The 19447-nt window shown below is 50.8% G+C and overlaps 1 protein-coding gene across 3 annotated transcripts in view; it reads left to right on the forward strand.

Annotated features, from left to right (window-relative positions):
• kmt2a (lysine (K)-specific methyltransferase 2A) overlaps window positions 1-19447 on the forward strand; it is a 36518-nt gene that overhangs the window by 3898 nt on the left and 13173 nt on the right. The window contains exons 2-24 of one of the 3 annotated variants that reach the window (XM_076146244.1): window positions 4151-4220; window positions 4564-7940; window positions 8261-8438; window positions 8964-9192; window positions 9286-9923; window positions 10023-10099; window positions 10212-10448; window positions 10709-10855; window positions 12280-12378; window positions 12492-12612; window positions 12726-12839; window positions 12963-13147; window positions 13274-13453; window positions 14246-14356; window positions 14536-14609; window positions 17254-17468; window positions 17553-17650; window positions 17738-17875; window positions 17966-18127; window positions 18639-18750; window positions 18837-18915; window positions 19033-19199; window positions 19288-19434. In XM_076146244.1, coding sequence (XP_076002359.1) covers window positions 4151-4220; window positions 4564-7940; window positions 8261-8438; window positions 8964-9192; window positions 9286-9923; window positions 10023-10099; window positions 10212-10448; window positions 10709-10855; window positions 12280-12378; window positions 12492-12612; window positions 12726-12839; window positions 12963-13147; window positions 13274-13453; window positions 14246-14356; window positions 14536-14609; window positions 17254-17468; window positions 17553-17650; window positions 17738-17875; window positions 17966-18127; window positions 18639-18750; window positions 18837-18915; window positions 19033-19199; window positions 19288-19434 — 6955 coding nt within the window. The remainder of the gene's footprint in view (window positions 1-4150; window positions 4221-4563; window positions 7941-8260; window positions 8439-8963; window positions 9193-9285; window positions 9924-10022; window positions 10100-10211; window positions 10449-10708; window positions 10856-12279; window positions 12379-12491; window positions 12613-12725; window positions 12840-12962; window positions 13148-13273; window positions 13454-14245; window positions 14357-14535; window positions 14610-17253; window positions 17469-17552; window positions 17651-17737; window positions 17876-17965; window positions 18128-18638; window positions 18751-18836; window positions 18916-19032; window positions 19200-19287; window positions 19435-19447) is intronic. The other 2 variants (XM_076146247.1, XM_076146246.1) reach the window with 2 other exon arrangements.

Here is a 19447-nt window from a genome sequence, read left to right on the forward strand (position 1 = left end):
GTGTGTGTGTGTGTGTGTGTGTGTGTGTGTGTGTCCAACCATGTGCACACGTGCCAACTAGGCTGTTTGTGTCAACGGACTTGTCTCTATCTCCTCTGTGTGTGTGTTGTTGCTCTGGAAGGTGCTTGATTGCTCTGCTGGAGCAAATGTGGAACAGTTGCACTTCGTTTTGGGCCACTTGAAAAAACAAATGTCCACCTTTTGCCCTGGGGGGGTGGGGGGGGGCAGCTGACGGGGGGCCGCAAAGCAATACTGCCCCTTCAATGGCTCAGGTGGAGAGAGAAGGAAGAGGTTCCAACCAAGACTGGAACTTAAAATACGTTTTAATTACTGACTGTGTTTGCTTTTATGTGTGTATATTTAGTAGCTGCTTGTTTGCTGGAGTGGTGGTTGGGATTCCTCTGTGGCCTCTCTGAGGAGATGTGTCATCAGGGGGGCATAGAGCGGGATGAGCTCATCTCTCTATGAAATTCCTGGAAGGGATGAGGCATAGTGACTGTACAGTAAATCCAAGACAGAAGCTTCCTGGAATGTGTCAGAGAAAGTGTTTGTTGAGATCAGGGAGGGCTAAGTTCTGTTATCAAAGCCACTGACGGGGGCTTGACCCCAAAACCTCAAGAAATATTGTACGTCTTCCTCTTCAGTCTGACTTACAGTCCCATCCTCCGCAGCACAGATAAGAGGTATCACGTAACTCTGGAGTGTGGGGTTAGGATCCAAGACCTTAAGACATTTGTAACCACATTCCCCTCGCACGTAGATGCATTTCCCACTCTTTCCTGTTTGGCCTGAGACTAAAATGCAAAACACCCAGTGTGGAAAAATGTTGATTAGTTTCCACTTTTACGTTTCGGGTTGTTAGTTTTTTTCCAGACCCTTCTATCGAAAGATGCCGATACGCCTCCAGTCAGTGATCAAATCATGTCTGCAAACCCAAGCTGCTACTTAAGGACGGAATCTAGTGCGTGATTGATTTTTGTCTTCCCCCGAAACAAACCTTCTCTCTAGTGATAACACACAGCCATTGGCAAAGATAACAGACTTGAAGCCGGGTGAGAAACGGCTACAGCGCACACGTTTGGCCCTGTGAATGACCCAACAGCTGGGCTAAGTCAACACTGGATTTCCTCCAGGCCGCCTGATAATCCTGACTGGACGTGGATTCTCGGGACGTTTTGAGATGACTGAAGTCTTCTTAGACTTCGGTCCAGAGGGTCTGAGTTAACGGCCGTCGGTGTGATGTCATTCTTTAATCCCGTGCTTGCTGTTTCAGATTGCGTACTACAGTCAAGTACGTCTACATGCACTTAACCCTCCAGAAATGTGATTAAGCTCTCTATACATGCATGGAATTCCAGATCTGGCCGTTCTCAGAGTATCCATGATGAGTTGTGTAATTGTAGAATGAGGAAACGCATGCAGAATTGCCGTGTACAATGGCGTGCTGCAGTTGCGTCCCTTGGTGCCAGTTTCAATCACAATAAGATGCACACACACACGACATTTGGAAAAGCCAAAGTTACCTTCTTAATCATAGTATCGTGACGGAAATATACCGACTGCGAGAGAAGGCGAGAGGCTCTCTCTCACGGGCGCTCTGTCAGAATGATACCGAGACTGACACCTCAAACCAGATCCACATCCGTTTGGTCCGTGCTGGGGACGGGCCCTTCGCCAACAGAAGTCACAGTGCGACTTCCACAATGACTCAGGCAGGGGGGGGGTGGGGGGGTGTGTGTCGTTTATGCAGTGATCAGATAGACAGACGGAGGGCTGCTGGCGTTGTATTATACACTCAACTGTGTGGTAAACTGTTATAAATCGATCTGCTGCGTGTTGAACTTTTTGTATGTAAGCTTTACATCACAGCTCCACCGCACGTGTTTGTTTACTTTGTGTATGTTGCCTCCCTGCCCGCCTGCTCTGCTCTGCTCTGCTGTTGAGCTTCTTGTAAGCCTCGTGGTTCACATGCTGCTGCTCTATGCTCGCAGCCGGTGGGCGGGGTGTGTGTGTGTCTCTGTGTGTGTGTGTCTGTCGGTGTGTGTCTGTGTGTTTGTTTCACTGCATGGTAAAGAGCAGGAGTAAAAGAGGGGGGGGAGGTTTGGATTGGGATTTGGCAAGCTTGAGCGCGAGCATGTTCATACCCCTTTCATCCTCACTGCTCCCCGGGGACGACCCCTCTCCCGCTCCCTCTGCTGTTGTTGTTGTTGACGACGGCGCATGTGGCCATGATGCTGATGCTTCCTCGTCTCCCCCTCTCCTCCCCCCCATCAGCGGCCATGGTTTCCCCCACGCATGTCGTTTGCTCGCTCGCCTGTACTACCCTCCCCCGCATCCTCGCTGCATGATCTGCTTGTTTACCTCTCGCCGTACAGTGTGTGCGCCCGTGGTGGTGGTGGCGGTGCTGGGGAGGGTGGGCGTGGCAGATGAAGAAGCAGGGGCTGCATGCAGGCTTGCAAGCGTGAGCGTGCAAGCCGTCCTCTCCGTGCTCTTGCCCCCAGGAGCGAGTAACTGTGATGTCACTGAGTGCGACTCGCTCTATCACAGCGAGTCAGAGCTGCCCGTTGGTACTCCGCCCCCCTCAGCCATGCAGCAACACCAGCAGCAGCAGCAGCTTGCTCACTAGCAGAGGATGCTGGAATAGATGCGAGGGCACAGGAAGAGAAGAGAACGCTTAAGAACTGACAGAGGGAAGAAGAAGAAGAAGAAGAAGCCAAGCTCAGGGACACTTTCATCATCCTCTGCTGGCTGCTCAGTGTAGCCTGCCAGGATAAACAGCATCACTTTGTCTGTTGCCATCATTTGTTAAATGTAGGAAAGATAAAAGAAATGATTACAGCAAACATAATCCATGAATAAATTACATTTTTAGTGGATGCAACATTGGCGAACATGTTTTTTTTGGACCACTGAAGCTGTCAGGCAGTTATTCAAACGCTGGTGTGCATAAACCTTCACTGCTGCTCCTCAGTCTGCCGTAGTCGTATTCTACTGCACACAATGCCAGCTGGTCTACAAACTGGACCAAATCCCGACACTCAACTATAAATAAACAGAGTGAAATGACGTACTCACCTCTACTCCTGCGATACACACGCCGATTACAGGAGTTAGCAACACAAACGACATGCAGAGGGTGTTTGTGGCTCTTCATGGTGCTCTGCTGGGTCAAGGGTCACTGAGGAATAACGCAATACACAAGTTCATGCTGTCATCTTGTGGTTTTGTGACATTTCTTAAATTCATGGATCGATAATACATCCTCATCCTTTCTTTGACAATTTGTTCAATCCAAATTGAATGTTGGATTCATTCTAATGCTCTGCGGTGAGGACACACAGTCAAGGATATTGTGTTGTTACTTTCTCTCTCTTTCTCTCTTTAAAGTTCATCTTTTCATGTAGCGTTCAGCCTGCTAGCACTGTCAGAGAAACACGTTTGGAGTGCTCTTTAGTCTTGGACAGGACTCTGTTTGGCGAAAACAGACAACATGGCCGCGTTCTCTGGAGTGACATTGCATCATCACTCAAGTGAAGTGTCTCGGGCTACACAGAGAAGTGCTCCATAAATAAGATTTATTATTATTATTGCCGTGTTGCACTGTTGTTTTTTCCTCGCAGCTTTATTTGCCTGCATCCGTCTGCATAACTTTACGGTGTGTGTGCGTGTGCGTGTGTGTTCCTTGTGTGTCTTCGCCCCGTGCTGTCTCTCTCCGGCTGTAACGTATGACCCACCACCTTAGCATCCCGCCCCAGGGAGCAGGAAAAGCGGGGGTTTTCGCTGCATGCGTTAGTCATTCTGCTGCGCTCTGGACGTTTACTGTTCAAATTGTCTGGTGGCTTGAGCCGCGTCCAACTGCAGGCATGAGAAACATGAGAGCACCGGACTGAGTCAGCAGGCGAAAGTGAGATTGAGCACATCATTATATCCTCCAAGCTTCGCTCTTTCATTTGAGCAGCTTCACTTCGAAGGGTGACTCAACCGTTTCACAGATCTAGGCCAAGTCACCGCAATCTAGGGGTGATGGATGCTGCAGATTTTGACCCGTTAATCAATCCGCCGCCTCGTCTTCGCCACTCAGCGTCAGGGGGAAAAAAAAAGTCAAATGTAAATTGTTTGTAACATATCTATTGCATTTCGTCTCTTCTAGGAGGAAGCGTTTGGTGGATTTGGAGCAGTCACAGAGCACACAAGAATACAGAGCCCCTCCACCTCTTCAGGTAGAGTGCTTAATGGAAATGTCACAGAAAATATAGAACATTAAGTGTCATGTCATTTTTCTGCCCAATTATAAAATTCCATATCAAACGTGTTCCTGTTCAGAACTGTCACACTGCGGTTCAAAGAGCTTTGGCTCCAGAGACGTCTGATGTTTAGATAGCTTTGCTCTGAGGATAGAGCTGCCAGAGCACCTTTCATTAAATCATTTGCATTAACTGGTTCACCCTTTATGGCTATACTGTCCCTTACAGACGTTTGTGTTTAGTTCAAGACCCGCATGCCTTTATGTCATGATGCCATTGTAACTTGCTCTGTGTTTTGTTTGTCCTCTGCTGTTTTCAGTGGGCACCTTTATACAAGAGAAGAAGCCCAGAGGCCGACCCCCACGGGCCCTCACCGCCCAGAAAGCTGCCGCAGGTCTCCCCTCCCCGTCGTCTCTGTCCTCCCCTGCGCAGGCGAAACCAGAGGGCCCGGAAAGGCCCGGCGAGAAGGTGAAAAGGCTGCCGGGGAGGCCGCCCGGCTCTGGCGAGAAGAGGAGAGGTCGCCCACCAGCCTCAACTAGTCAGAAAGCTTGGAGAACAGGGAACTATGCAGCGGGGGAGGACGGTCGGCAGTCTGGGTCTGAGATGGGCATGGACACGGAGGAGGAGAAAGACAGGAAGAGCACCAAGAGGACGTCGCTGGGCTCCGCACAGCAGCACGACACTGAATCCAAGCTTCCCAAAGCAGGACGGGGTGAATCCAAAGTTGCCAAGCTGAAGAGGCTGAAAGAGGTTAAACTCAACCCTCTCAAGTCGCGGCTCAAGACGTTGCCAGGTGTCCCCCGACGCAGACGCGGGCGGCCGCCTTCTGCCGAGCGTCTCAAAGCTGAGGCGGCGGCGGCGGCTGCCCAACTGTCGACCTCCGCCGAAGGTGGAGAAGGGAAACAAAAGACCTTCAGGGTCAGAGGGGACAGAGGCTCAGAACCACAAACGTCCCAACAGTCCATGCTGAGGGACGACGACGGCTCTGAGCTCCAGGACTCCTCCAGTCCCCCTTCCTCCCCGTCGCCCTCCAAGCTGGGCAGACCACTGGGTCTCAGGCAAAGTCCTCGGCACATAAAACCCGTCAGAATCGTTCCCCCTTCTAAACGCACTGACGCAACCATTGCCAAACAGCTGCTACGGCGTGCTAAGAAAGGAGCACAGAAGAAGAAACTATTGGAGAAGGAAGCTGTGGCCATCGGGGCCAGCGGGCCGGGGGCCGTGGAGGCCGGCATCCGGAGGAGGAAGAGGACGCAGCTGAAGAACATCAGACAGTTCATCATGCCTGTGGTCAGCACCGTTTCTCTGCGCATCATCAAAACCCCCAAGCGCTTCATTGAGGATGAGGGCAGCTTCGGCGCCCCACCACCCCACATAAAGATTGCCCGGGTGGAACCGGCCCCCTCCACCGTCTCCGTGCCGGCTCCGCCCCCGCCTGCCTCGCCCTCGCCCTCCCCTGCGCTCGTCTCCTCCGCGGCCGCTGTATCGAGCGCAGGGCCCGCCCCTCCGGTCGACTCGCTCCCGCCTCCCCCTCCCCCCGCCCCGAGCGTTTCCTCGACAACCACCGTTCTCAGCAACAACAACGGCAACGCAAACAACGCCACCAACGGGCAGTTCAGCAGCAGCGCGGCCTCCTGCGGCTCCAGCGCCGTGTCGCAGCTCTCCTCTGCCGAGTCTTCCAGATCCAGCAGCCCCAGCTTGGACGACTCGTCGTGCGACTCCCAGGCGTCGGAAGCAACGCAAGCCTTGTCGGAGCCGGAGGAGGACCACTCGCCGTCCTCCCAGGGAGAGAGGGACGCCAACATGCTGCACAGCTCCAGGCCTCCCTCCCCGCCCTCCGAGCCGGAGCCCGAGGACGTGCTGCCGGAGCTGGGCCGACGGGGCCGGAGAGGGCAGGCGGTGGGCCGGGGGAATCTCAGGCAGAGGGCTCGGGGGGCTCTGACCATCACTAAAAAGCCCATCATCAGTCCGCCAACAGGAGTGCTGATGACCTCCTCTAACCTTGTAAACTCCCAGCAAGCTTCATCCACTGCCTCTTCCTCTTCTTCACCTCCTCCTCCCCCTCTTCTCACCCCTCCGCAGCCCCCTCAGTCCTCCTCTTCCAGTGCGGCGGCCGTCACTGAACGCCACCCGCAGTCCCCGTGGATCATGCCTCACCCCATCGCCCCCTTCCTGTCCGGCCCCTCTGTGTTGTCCAGCTTGCAAGACAAGCGGAGCCGCTCCATCCTGAGGGAACCCATCTTCCGCTGGACGACCCCGTGCCGCTCTGAGCAGCAGTACTTCTCCTCCGCTAAATACGCCAAGGAGGGCCTCATCCGGAAGCCCATATTTGACAACTTCCGCCCTCCTCCGCTCACGGCTCAAGACGTGGGGCTGATGCCTCAAGGTGCCAGCGGAGCAGGTGGAGCGGCTCCAGGTGCATTTCCCGCACCGGCCAGCGGAGCGGGAACAGGGACTCGTCTGTTCGCCCCTCTACATTCCCACACTCATCACCAACATCCGCCCTCATCCCGCTTCGACGCACCACTCCAGAAGCACAGCCCGCTGCTTCGCGCCGCACGCTTCACTCCCAGCGAGGCCCACTCTCGAATCTTCGAGTCGGTCACCCTGCACTCGTCCTCGGGGAGCAGCCCCGGCTCTCTCTCCCCTCACCAGTCCTCCTCCAACTCCAGCAGAGGCGTGCGACGCAAGAAACGGCGGCCCTTGGGAGCGATCCGTGCCCACCCGCGGTCTCCTTCCCACTCGATGACCAGGCGCAGCAGCCAGATGGGAGGTCACGTTTCCGGGCCCAAAGGCTCTGCGGAGCTCTCTGTGCTGACGAGCTCCGTCTCCAGTAGTAACACCAGCGTTCTCACAGGGGCCACAGCAAGTCCAATAGCCGCTAGTGCCTTAACTCCTGCTGGTTTCAGCACCTTCTCCACCGGATCCCACACTCTGGCCTCCCAAGGGGCCTCCGACGGCAGGAGAGGATCTGCCGGAAACCCAGCCAGTTTGTCGTCGACGACGTCGTCCTCTTCTTCCCCACTTTTCCCTCTTTTCCCTTCCAGTGCACAGGACGCGGCGCGGGGAGCCGGGAAAGGAGGAAGAGAAAGGAGCGTGTCGGCTCCGCAGGAACCCACCCCCAAGGAAAAAGAAAGGGAATCGGAGAAGATCCGGGAGAAGGAGAACAAGAGGGAAGGGAGGAAGGAGTTGGAGAAGAGGAGTAAGGTGTCTACACCAGATGGCTCTCCTAACGCAGCTTCCAGCCTATTTACTGTGGACGGGAGAGACACAGAAGACGCACTCGTATCTGTCGCTCCTAAAAAGCCTCCAGGTAGAAAGAAATTGCCGTCGGTAGACTCGGTTCCTGACTCGGCTGCTACAGAGACGTGCGGGTCCTATTCCACGCCGCCCTCGTCCCTCGCTAAAGGACGAGTGCTTAAGAAAAGCAGACCGTCGGAGAAAGGAGCCGAGACGGAGGACGGGGAGAAGGAGAAAGAGAGGCAGCGCTCCCCGAGTCCTCAGGCGCCGAGCGTTCCGGGGCAGCCGGGGCGACCGCCTCTGCCCGTGTCCTCGCTCGAATCCGTGTTGGAACAAGCGGAGAAGCGGCCCGTGACCGACAAGCGGGTCGCCGGCCTGCTGAGGAAGGCCAAAGACCAGCTGGTGAAGATCGAGAAGAATAAGTCGCTGAAGTCTCCAGACCAGCCCAAGGTCCAGGTCAGTCTGTTTCCATGGCACCAGAACAAAAACCACGAATAACCACAAGCTACTGACTCTGCTATAAACAAAAATCTGTTCTTTTACTCAGTGAAACATAACAGGAAAGTCCCTTTTCTTAAGAGGAGCTTATTCTTATGGTCTGTTCTTCTGAACTACTAAAAACAATCTCGTTATAGGAAGTAATTGCATATTAACTCCTGCGTTATGATCACAATAGCTGATAATAATAATAAACCCTCTTAAAGCATAAGCATCATCCCTAAGCATTAACTTGTTGTGCTTGTAATGTTGGTCTAACGCTCTTCCTCACTTTGTAGGGTCAAGAGAGCGACTCGTCAGAGACGTCGGTCCGCGGTCCTCGCATCAAGCACGTATGTCGCCGTGCAGCTGTGGCCCTCGGCCGTAACCGGGCAGTGTTCCCTGACGACATGCCTACACTTAGTGCCTTGCCCTGGGAGGAGAGAGAGAAGATCCTGTCTTCCATGGGGAATGATGGTGAGACACATTCATCCAGTTTCTCGTTTCACTTCCTTGTATTGCAACCTCAGGCCTTTGCTGGTATTAACCCTACGAGGTGTGCAGATGAATGTAAACACTGAAAATGGGCTTGAGGAGACTTGCACAGAATTGTCTGATGTTAACAGAGCTCAGGGGTTGAGAGCTGAAGGTTTGGTTCATATTGCAACCCTCACATTAGCTGTGTTTCCATTTCAGTTTTGTGCAAAACCTTAAAAAGCTGAACGAGTTCAGTTCAAATTGGCAGCGTTTCCATTAGCTGATGTTATGCAAGTGAGGCCTGTTTTTCTCATCCTGCAACATCAAGCTCAGGAGTCAACCTGACGCTGGCTTTCCATGATCCAGTCGCTCTATGGGAATGAATGGATGACGTGTGTTTGCATGCTAAAATAGAATATGAACCCACACTGAATGTCTTTAATTGTGGTCACTTACTGAAATCTCTATTGCAGCGCCTTTAATCTGAACGTATAGCTGCTGAATCACCACTTTTTCTACTTACAGACAAGTCATCAGTGGCAGGCTCTGAGGAGGCGGAGCCTCAGTCCCCACCCGTAAAGCCACGGGAGACGCGGCACAAGGCTCTTCAAGAAGCTCCTCCCAAGAAGGGACGTCGCTCACGGCGTTGTGGCCAGTGTTCAGGCTGTCAGGTCCCAGAGGACTGTGGCGTCTGTACCAACTGTCTCGACAAACCCAAATTCGGAGGACGAAATATTAAAAAGCAGTGTTGCAAGTGAGTCCTAGTTCTAACGTTAACTCTGGAGCTTTGTATTCCAAATGTCAGGCGTGATTGTAACTGTGTGGATCATCTGTTTGTGTCACGCAGGATGAGAAAGTGTCAGAACTTGCAGTGGATGCCCTCCAAGGTGTTCCTCCAGAAACAAGGCAAGAGCAAGAAGGACAAAAAGAAGAACAAGTTCTCTGAGAAGAGGGAGGGTCTCAATCCTGTGAAGGGACCAAACTCCGATTCTGTCCTCAAGCCCACTTCTCCACCAGCAAAGGACGAGCCTCCTCGCCGGAAGAGCGAAAGTCCTCCTCTCAAGCTGGGCGAGGAAAAGGCCAAGCCGTCATCCAAGCAATCGTCTCCCTCGTCTTCCCCCGCCCCATCTGAGTCCCCCAGCACGGGCACCGGCCAGTCTCCAGAGCACAAACAGCTCTCCGCAGGAAGTAGCGTCACGGGGAGGAAGGGACAAAAACCGCAGCAGCCCGTACCTTCCCCTTCCTCCTCCTCCTCTTCCTCCTCCTCCTCCTCCTCATCGTCCTCCTCCTCTTCATCGTCATCGTCCTCGTCTTCCTCCTCAGCATCGTCCGCCCAGAATTCCCCCTCCCAGTCCACGCAGTCCCACCCGCCGAGTCAAGCGCCTGTGAAGAAAGACCCGGGGCCCAAAGCGTCCCTGAGCGACTCCAAGAAGAAGCCCCAGCAGCTGCAGCAGCACAGTGCAGCTACGGCCGCCTCCGACCTAGGTAAGACCCAGTGTGCACCTTTGACCAAACCTCCTTCTGGCATCATGTCAGAAGAAGAAGAAATGTATCACTTTGACACTTGTCCTTTTTCCCGTTCAGCCTCCGAGTTCAAGCAGCTGAAGAAGCCTCCGTCTCGCTCCCTTCCTCAGTCTCCTAAACAGAGACCAAAAGACAAGGTGAGAACCGAGCAGAGTTCTGAGGTCTGTACTTGCTCCTTAAGTCCTGTGAGCTTTGAGACGATCAATCATCGCCCAATTTTGTTTCCCTTCTTTCCTCCTCCTCGAGCAGCAGCTGACCACTAAACCCCCCGGCAGCAGTACTTTAAACTGGCTGAGCACTCCCTCGACTAGGGTCCAGGTGAAGTCTCGAGCGCCCTGCGACGGAGTGCATCGTATCAGAGTGGATTTCAAGAGGGACCATGATGTGGAGAAGGTGTGGGAGGCTGGCGGCCTCAGCCTGCTCACCTCCGCTCCCGTCACACCCAGGGTGCTCTGCTTCCTGTGCGCGAGCAGCGGGAACGTCGAGGTGAAGCACGACACGCCGCCTATTCTTTTCACTTCTTGAAGTTGTCTTAGGTTTGATTGTGTTTGGAACTATACAGCTGAAGGTTGAAATGAGTTCTTAATTGCTTCGGCGAGCCCACATATCTACAGAAAACGCCGACTCATCGGTCTGAGTCTGCTTGAAGCACAGACCTCTATCTGAACCATATTCCTCTCCGTCCCTTTGTCCTCCCCCGCCTGCCGTCTCTCTCGCTCCCTTTCTCTCTCTCTCCGCCCCTCCAGTTTGTCTTCTGCCAGGTATGCTGTGAACCTTTCCATCTCTTTTGCCTGGGAGAATCGGAGCGCCCTCTCCAGGAGCAGTTTGAGAACTGGTGCTGTCGACGGTGCAGATTCTGCCAGGCCTGCGGGCGCCAGCACCAGAAAACCAAAGTAAGTCGTTTGCTTTTAAAGCCAGACACAAAGTAGGTTTACATCCACAGCGTCTGCGTCTGGAGAGAGAGAGAGAGAAGCTCCTCGTGCCAACATGTGACACGCAAACGTCCAGCATCTTGGACTCCCGCCACCGTTTTAATCATTAACTCCACTCCTGTAAGGCGACAGCTGTGTGTGGGGATCATGTCAGGATTATGTTTGTAAAACTTTGTCTTGACTCTTTTGTCCCGTTGGCACGTTTTTAATAGCCGTGCTCATTTGGGTTGGACTGTTTTTTGGGGAGTGTAGCAGATCGGTAACGGCTCTATTTCTGGCGCTTAAAAGCAAAATTGGCATGTATCTCTAAACCAAAATGTGTTACACCATGGGTACTTCTTTCAGAGCTCTGATCCCATAACAGCGCCGCGTTAGAGCTTGAAAGGGAGTCGGCGAAGCCACAAATCTCCGCTTAAATGTTGCGTACATGATGAGAGACTGCCAGTGATCTACTAACAGTGCCAAACCCGTGCAGGATCATAAGGGATTTTATGCTACAGGATCATAAAAATGCGACTTAATGAGCCTTTAACAGTGAACAGTCTTACCAAATAAACAGTGAGAGCCTCATTTAACGGCACGATTCATCGTTTTTTATCTCCGTATGATTTTTAGTTAAACTTTCTCTGAGAAGGAGTGAAGGAGGTGATGTGACGCCCTTCATCCCAGCTGAATGCAGTGACCTTCAGCCGATTGATTAACGAAATTCACCAAATCGCAAGCTGTGTGTGTGTGTGTGTGTGTGTGTGTGTGTGTGTGTGTGTGTGTGTGTGTGTGTGTGTGTGTGTGTGTGTGTGTGTGTGTGTGTGTGTGTGTGTGTGTGTGTGTGTGTGTGTGTGTGTGTGTGTGTGTGTGTGTGTGTGTGTGTGTGTGTGTGTGTGTGTGTGTGTGTGTGTGTGTGTGTGTGTGTGTGTGTGTGTGTGTGTGTGTGTGTGTGTGTGTGTGTGTGTGTGTGTGTGGTCTTTGCATCTCATCTCTGCTGAGACATGGAACAAGCAACTCATTTACACATCTTCATGAATTTGTGTAACGAGGATGCAAACCGAGCTGGTATCACTGCAGTTTGGTCGCCCGTCCTTCGCCCTCCCTTGTTGGCAGAGAACCCTTCTTGACTGCAATTCTCCACTTGAGCGGCTGTCAGATGTAATCTAGCCACACCGTTTAATACTTTTGGCATCCCCCCCATTCCTCCGCGCTGGCCACAGTTTCAACGTCCAAACAATCCACCCATCTGCCTTTAATACGCCTCTGTTGCATTTTGTCAAAACAAGCCGAGGTATCTGTTCCTAACTTGATGTGGAATGATTTGTGTTCGCTTGTGGGCGGCAAATATATTGTGTGTTGAAAATGTAATTAGATTTCACTTTTGGCCTCTGCCTCTGTAGCAGCAGCTGCTGGAGTGCGATAAGTGCCGCAACAGCTATCACCCAGAGTGCCTGGGTCCCAACCACCCCACCAGACCCACCAAGAAGAAGAGAGTCTGGGTATGACAAACGCAACATTCTCCCCTCTCATCTTCCTCACTGCCATCTCTCTCTTTGAACCATCGTCTGCCCGCCCCTGCCTCACACTGACCTGCTTCAATCTGTCTCCTCAGGTTTGTACCAAGTGCGTCCGCTGTAAGAGTTGTGGAGCCACTAAACCCGGGAAGTCCTGGGACGCTCAGTGGTCGCACGACTTCTCCATGTGTCACGACTGTGCCAAACTCTTCGCTAAAGGTGAGCAGCAAACAGGCGGAGAAGGAGATCTTCTTTGTTAAATCCCGAGTTGACCACATCTGTATTCGTGCCCTAATCCGTTCACTTTACACGCTTGCTTTTCCTCCTCTCAGGGAACTTCTGCCCTCTGTGCGACAAGTGCTACGACGAAGACGACTACGACAGCAAGATGATGCAGTGCGGCCGTTGCAACCACTGGGTTCATTCCAAGTGTGAGAACCTGACAGGTGAGAATCCCTTTTGCAAATCTCGCGCTCCATACATCCCATTTCCTTTCACGGTCCATGCAGCTGACTGATGAGATATTAACAGAGGATGAACTTAAATCATATTCTCCCTTCGTCTCCCAGATGAAATGTACGAGCTGCTGTCCAAGCTGCCAGAGAGCGTCGCTTACACGTGCACCAAATGTACGGATCGCCACCCGGCCGAGTGGAGGACGGCTCTGGAGAGGGAGCTGCAGGGCTGCGTCCGCCGCATCCTCACTGCGCTGCTCAACTCGCGGACCTCCACACACCTGTTACGCTACAGACAGGTGAGAGACACGAGTCAGGTTTTGCCCTCAGTCGTGTTTATATCCGGAACCGTTTTAGGTTACACTCACAGTTTTAGTTCCAAGTTTGATGCGATTACGGAGTTTAACCGTCTGGCTTTGTGTCAGGCCGTGAAGCCTCCAGAGCTGAACCCAGAGACGGAGGAGAGTCTTCCATCCCGCCGTTCCCCCGAGGGCCCAGATCCTCCCGTCTTGACCGAGGCCGCCGCTGCCGCGCCGCCCAGCGACTCCCCGCCGGACCTGGAGTCTGTGGAGAGAAAGATGGATCAATGCCGGTACAAGTCAGTGGTAAGTTTGCTTTCTGTCGCTCCGTCATGCTTCTTCTTCTGGAGGAGGTCATCGCCCTGGAATGAACTCTGGGATTGCCTCAGGTGCTGGAGGACACATAAGAAGCATGTGTGTGTGTTTATAACCAAGGTACTTAAGGCGAGTGTTTATTGACATTTTATCCAAGGAAGTGGTGTGTAGCAGAAAAACAAGATGTAGATAATTCCCATCGCTTCAACACTGTTTTTAGTCCCCGGCCGTATGAAAGGGTATTTTTATCGAACCCGCAAAGTTATCGCTCTGCAAACTGTAACCCCTCTCTAACAAGCACACTTAACCACACACACACACACACACACACACACAGGAAGGCTCCGCCGCTGAGTGATTATGATGAACCCAGACGTCGTCCCTTTGTAGCCCTCCAGACTCGGTGGAGGAGCAGGAGGGAAAGTTTATCCAGTAATTCTATACACTGCAGAGCCAGAGCGCCTTCCCCGTCGGCCGCTTCAGCCGCTTTAAAAAGCCCCTGGGGGCATTATAATTGTTGGTGATAATTAACCTATTGATTCTTTTTTTCCTTCCTTCTGAGCACAGCTTGATGTCCTTCAGACTGGAGTCGGAGCAGACGCTATTCATTTACAGGCTTTTCACCGTGTAATGTTCCTGGCAACAGTCGCGTCCTAAAGCTTCTGCAGCTAAATATCACAGGATACTCGATATCCGTGTTGATATGGACACCGACGCGTAAGATGTTTCACTCTGTTCATCTCTCTCTTTCTCTCTCTCTCTCTCTCTCTCTCTCTCTCACAGCTGGAGTTCAGCGATGACGTCGTGCGAATCATTCAATTGGCCATCAACGGCGACGGCGGCCAGCCCGAGAGCAGGAAAGCCAACAGCATGGTGAAGTCTTTCTTCATCCGGGTAAGGCCGCGCTGTTCGCTCAGCAACTTTCACAAACACATTTACAATAACGTTTAGTAGTGCTTACACATTTTTAGAATGGCTAATTAGATGAATATACACTTAGCATAACGTACCGTGTTTTAGAAGTTTCTATGATATTGTTATATGTTTGCTCATTAAAGTGTTTTGTTTTGCAGCAAATGGAAAGAATCTTCCCCTGGTTCAAAGTCAAAGAGTCCAAGTTCTGGGAAAGGCAAAAAGTTTCTGCAAAGTAAGTTTAACTCATTACAAATATGAAAGCTGTCATTTGTCAGTATGAAATACTCCTACACTTTATTTAAGTGAAGGGCACTTTTACTGTATTACTACCCTCAGGCCAGCATTATATAAAGTGTATATATTTATTATTGCACCTAATTAGCTATAATGGCTGCCCAACGTGTGTCGCGTTGGTTTGATGGTGGTGTCGGTCATTCAAGATTTAACGCTTCTTGGTCGCAAGATGCAATACCCACAGAAATCGCAGGGGGCAGTGATCTCAACTTTTATCACATGGGCAAAAAATGGCTGGAAGATGCTGACTGAACATTCATCTCTTTCAAAACACGAATAAAATGCTGATCTCCTCAATCGCCCACACATAAGCAGAAATGATGTTTTGTTCCTCACATCGCCCCCTAGTGGAAGCAGTATTCAGATGCAACTGCGTACACTAGTGGATGTCAAATTAATTCCTGGCCTTACGTTGATTTTGGTTGGTTCCTCTCCGTCTTAGTCTGAACAATATGCTCCATCTGTAATGTGACGTTATGTTTGTTTTGGTTCCGTAACGCGACCTCATCGATTAGCATCGTCACCGCAGCTGTAATTTAAGCTCAACCGGATACCTCAGACAGAACCGGCACTTTTCGAAAAACTGCAGGTCTGTTATTTCACGGTTGCTTCAGGGAATGAGCTTAATGAACATGTTAAGATGAGGAGGAAGCAAAACTAAGAAGTGGTGAGCGACCCGTATGAAGTCTGTGTGTGTGTGTGTGTGTGTTGATTGAACCCTGAACCACTAACTAATTTATTGGAAGTAACAGCCAAGGAGCAAGATCGGGGATTTCATATGATTGTCACTTTATCTGTCAGAGTAACGAGGCAAATGAGCTCAAAGCCAGCGTGACAGGGAAGTCATAGTAATGAGTCCTGGAGGGGGGAAATCTGATATTCCATGTGTAAATGAGTCAGAATTCCCTCACACTGTTCCGCTCAGGGCTGAAGAGATTGTTGATACAAGCTGTAAATAAAAGTTGTCCTTTTTCTTAATGTATCTGCTGTTTGGTACCCGGAAATTAATGTATTTGAATTATTACCCACTTTTGTTTTGCTTTTTTTTTTCCCTCTTTGGATTCCATGTGAGCTCATTTTATCCAGGCAATAACTTTGCTTTTAAGGAGGTCTGCTGAGTCTGACACAGTGAGGCTTAGTCTCCCGAAACTGGTTAGATTTACTAGGATTACTGTCGTAGCGGCGATTATATCTTCAAAGCACCCCGAGGTCCACGTGGAGACTGGAATCAAGCACCGACACGTACAGGAGGCTTGAGTATAGGGAAGGGGAGAATGCCGCTTTGAAAAAAAACAGCTCTGTGATATCAGATACACACATCCATCATCCCAGAACACAGTGTGTGGTATCTGGGCCCCGCTCACAAAGTGCCTTATTGTAAACTCATGCATGATGGGGGAAAGTCAGGGCGGTGAACCAAGTGAATGCTGAAGCATAAAAGTTGAGTCTGAGCCCAAGAAACGCCACCAGAGCTGCCTCACGTCTGGTGATTGCAGGGTGTGAGGAGTTGTGAAGGCAGTTCCACTCGTACAATATGATGTCGTTTAGCTAGGCACCTCAGAACAATCTGATCAGCGGTCCATGTGCACATGCTCGTAGATGTGGACTACAGGTTTGCATGATCGCTAAAATCAACTCCTATTCACAGCAGAAGCTTTAATTCAGAGGATGTGAGACCATTAAATCATTTATGCAAAACTTGTTTATGGAAGAAAGCAGACACTGATTAATGCTGCATCCTGGTTTCACATGAATGATTAATAATGAAATGATCACGTTGAATAATTGATGCATTTTAAGTCATCTACTTAGATGACGGGCTATCATTTGACTTTGTTAGAGGAAAAGCTTATTGCTTCTTTATGTGGCATGTACATGCTGCAGCGATCCTACCCACAGGCTCACACACACACACACACACACTTTCTCTCTCACTCCTAACTCACTCTCCCTCTTACTCACTTATGTTTAGCTATCAGCTTTCCCAGATCATCTATTCTGCCTCGCCTTCACTGTGGGAGACAAACAGTAACAGTGTCTTGTTTCACTCGTGGGCTCTCTGATGCACGTTTGCGGTCTAATTGAGGTTTACTTGTCGGTTCAGTCTATTCCTTTATTTATCAGCGATTCAGTTAATGAAGCATGTGATCCATCCTGCAGCGTCGTGGGGATCTTTGGACGGATGCCCCCACAGGCTGGCTTATCAAATATGAACCTTCACACGGCATTGATTACTCAGCCTGCCTCCCCTCTTGTTTGGTGATAAGTCATCGCTGGTGTCTCTGCTCACCTCATGTTCATTGGGGAAGATTCTGAACTATCCAGAGTGAAACCCTGAGTTGTTTTGAGAGCAGCAATTAAAGGGATGTACTGAAATATTAATTGTTCAATGAACTGAATAAATAAGACAGTTTCGCCGATGTCTTGGAGGAGGGAGGAATACTTTGCGGTTGTTCCTTTTGTTTGCACTCGAGCAGTCAAAGCTTTCGGAAGAAGAAGGTCAAATAGTGCACAGCTGTTGCAGGTGCGAGGATCATTTTGTCTGTAATTACGAATGCCTTCCTGTCTTATTGTTTCCCCAGCAGTGGTCTCCTTCCCAATGCTGTGCTGCCTCCGTCCTTGGACCACAACTATGCCCAGTGGCAGGAGAGACAGGAGCTTTCCCGCGCTGAACACCCCTACCTCATTAAGAACATCATCCCAGCTCCCCGCCCCAAGACCCCCGGAGAACCGGACTCTCCAGCCTCCCCTCCTTCACTCCCTCCATCTGTACCCCCGCCAACCCAACTGCTACCTGGTAAGCCTCCAAATGATACACATGTCTTCGCTTAAACCGTTTGGTGCAAATCTCATCTTCTTGATTGTCCGACGTTGTCTTCAGATTACGAAGACGTTCCAGAGCTTCCCCCTCCTCCACCAGGCGTCGGTGACAACAGGCAGTGTGTTCTGTGTTTGAAGTATGGAGACGAGAACACCAATGTGAGTCAGAAGCCTTCTTGATCTCCCCTTTACACACATAAGGCTGAGCGTCACTTCTTACACACCTTTATGTCACCTGTGTTTCAGGACTGTGGCAGGTTGCTGTACATAGGTCAGAACGAGTGGACCCATGTGAACTGTGCCCTGTGGTCTGCCGAAGTGTTTGAGGATGATGACGGCTCTCTGAAGAATGTTCACCTGGCTGTTCTCAGGGGAAAACAGCTGGTAAGATGAAACGCAAACTTCCAATGTTTATTGAGTTTGTATTCGTTGCGCAGACACCCATGATGCATTTCATGTTCCTCCCCACTACAGCGCTGTGAGAAGTGTCAGAAGCCAGGGGCCACAGTGGGCTGCTGCCTCACCTCTTGCACCAGTAACTACCACTTCATGTGCGCCCGCCAGTGTCGCTGTGTCTTCCTGGAGGATAAGAAAGTCTATTGTCCAAAGCACCAAAGGGACCTCATCAAAGGAGATGTAAGAATGTCTTCCTTCTAATATCTCCTCTCCTATCATTGACACAGTCACATGGCACCTTGTAGCTTCTCCTGGAGGGCAGTAGTTCAAACTGGGGGGGGGGGGGGGGTTGAGTCATCACCCACAGTAATGCCAAGAATGAATGCAATGGTTCTGTAAGATGGTCAACGGTCATGTGAGATGTTCTCGCAGAAGTATTAAAGACAATCATCAGCATTCAGTTGCCAACCCCAGGTCATTTTTTGATGTAGATCAGTGGTTTACATGCTAAAGAGCAACAGACCTAGAGTTGACCCCTGCGGTATTCCCAAGCTATTCTTTTTCCCAGGTCATAGACATTGACATTCAGCCTACAGAATAACATGTGTGTTTGATTTGGAGTTATGCAAATGCTGTGTTCCTTCTGTCCCTGACCATGACACTGCATTTTGTATTGATGATTGTTGAGTTGACTCAGTGATGTGGTGAAAGCATTACTAGTGTCTTGTGTATGTTCTATGTGTTCTTCCAGGTGGTGTCTGAGTTTGAGGTCACTCGCAGGGTCTTGGTGGACCTAGAGGGCATAAGTCTCAGGAAGAAGTGGCTGGCAGGACTGGAGCCTGACAAAGTCCACATGATGATAGGTGGGTTGATCGATGGATGTGTGTGTTATTACCATGGTATGAACGTTGCTAGAACATAGTTTTAAACACATTCATCATCATTACAGGCTCCATGACCATTGATTGTTTGGGGATACTGACTGATCTCTCAGACTGCAAGCGCAAACTCTTCCCTGTAGGATACCAGTAAGTTTGCCTTTTATGTTCCTGCGTTGTTCATTGTTTTGCTGCTTGAACTTGTAAATATTCTACTCAGTCTATCAAACGGCTTCAATAATGGAAAAAACTCAATTGTGTCCTCAGGTGCTCAAGGGTGTACTGGAGTACCTTAGACGCCCGAAAGCGCTGTGTGTATACCTGTAGGATCCTTGTTTGTCATCCTCCAGTGGTAGAGTCTGACCAAAAGATCAAGATCAAGATTCCTGAGGAGGAGAATCGCACTATAGCACACAGCCCACCTTCTATAGCAGGTAAACTACAGACAATGGAAAGCTTACCAAACCAACTCATTGAGGAAGAAGATGTGCTTAACTAAACAATGAACTCTGTCAATTCCAGATTTTCCTGATCCATTTGAATCTCCAAGGCGCTCTGAAGCCCTTTCCCCAACCAACACCCCAAAGCTCAGGGTTTACACCAGGAACAGACACCCCAGCTACCCCCCTTGTCAGCGTTCCCTCGGCCCTCGACCCATGCCTTCTCCAGGTATGAACGGGCA

Source organism: Genypterus blacodes, unplaced genomic scaffold (genome assembly GCF_046128005.1).
Source record: "Genypterus blacodes isolate CSIRO-AG114 ecotype Tasmania unplaced genomic scaffold, CSIRO-AGI_Gbla_v1 ptg000032l_1, whole genome shotgun sequence".
Lineage (NCBI taxonomy): Eukaryota > Metazoa > Chordata > Actinopteri > Ophidiiformes > Ophidiidae > Genypterus > Genypterus blacodes.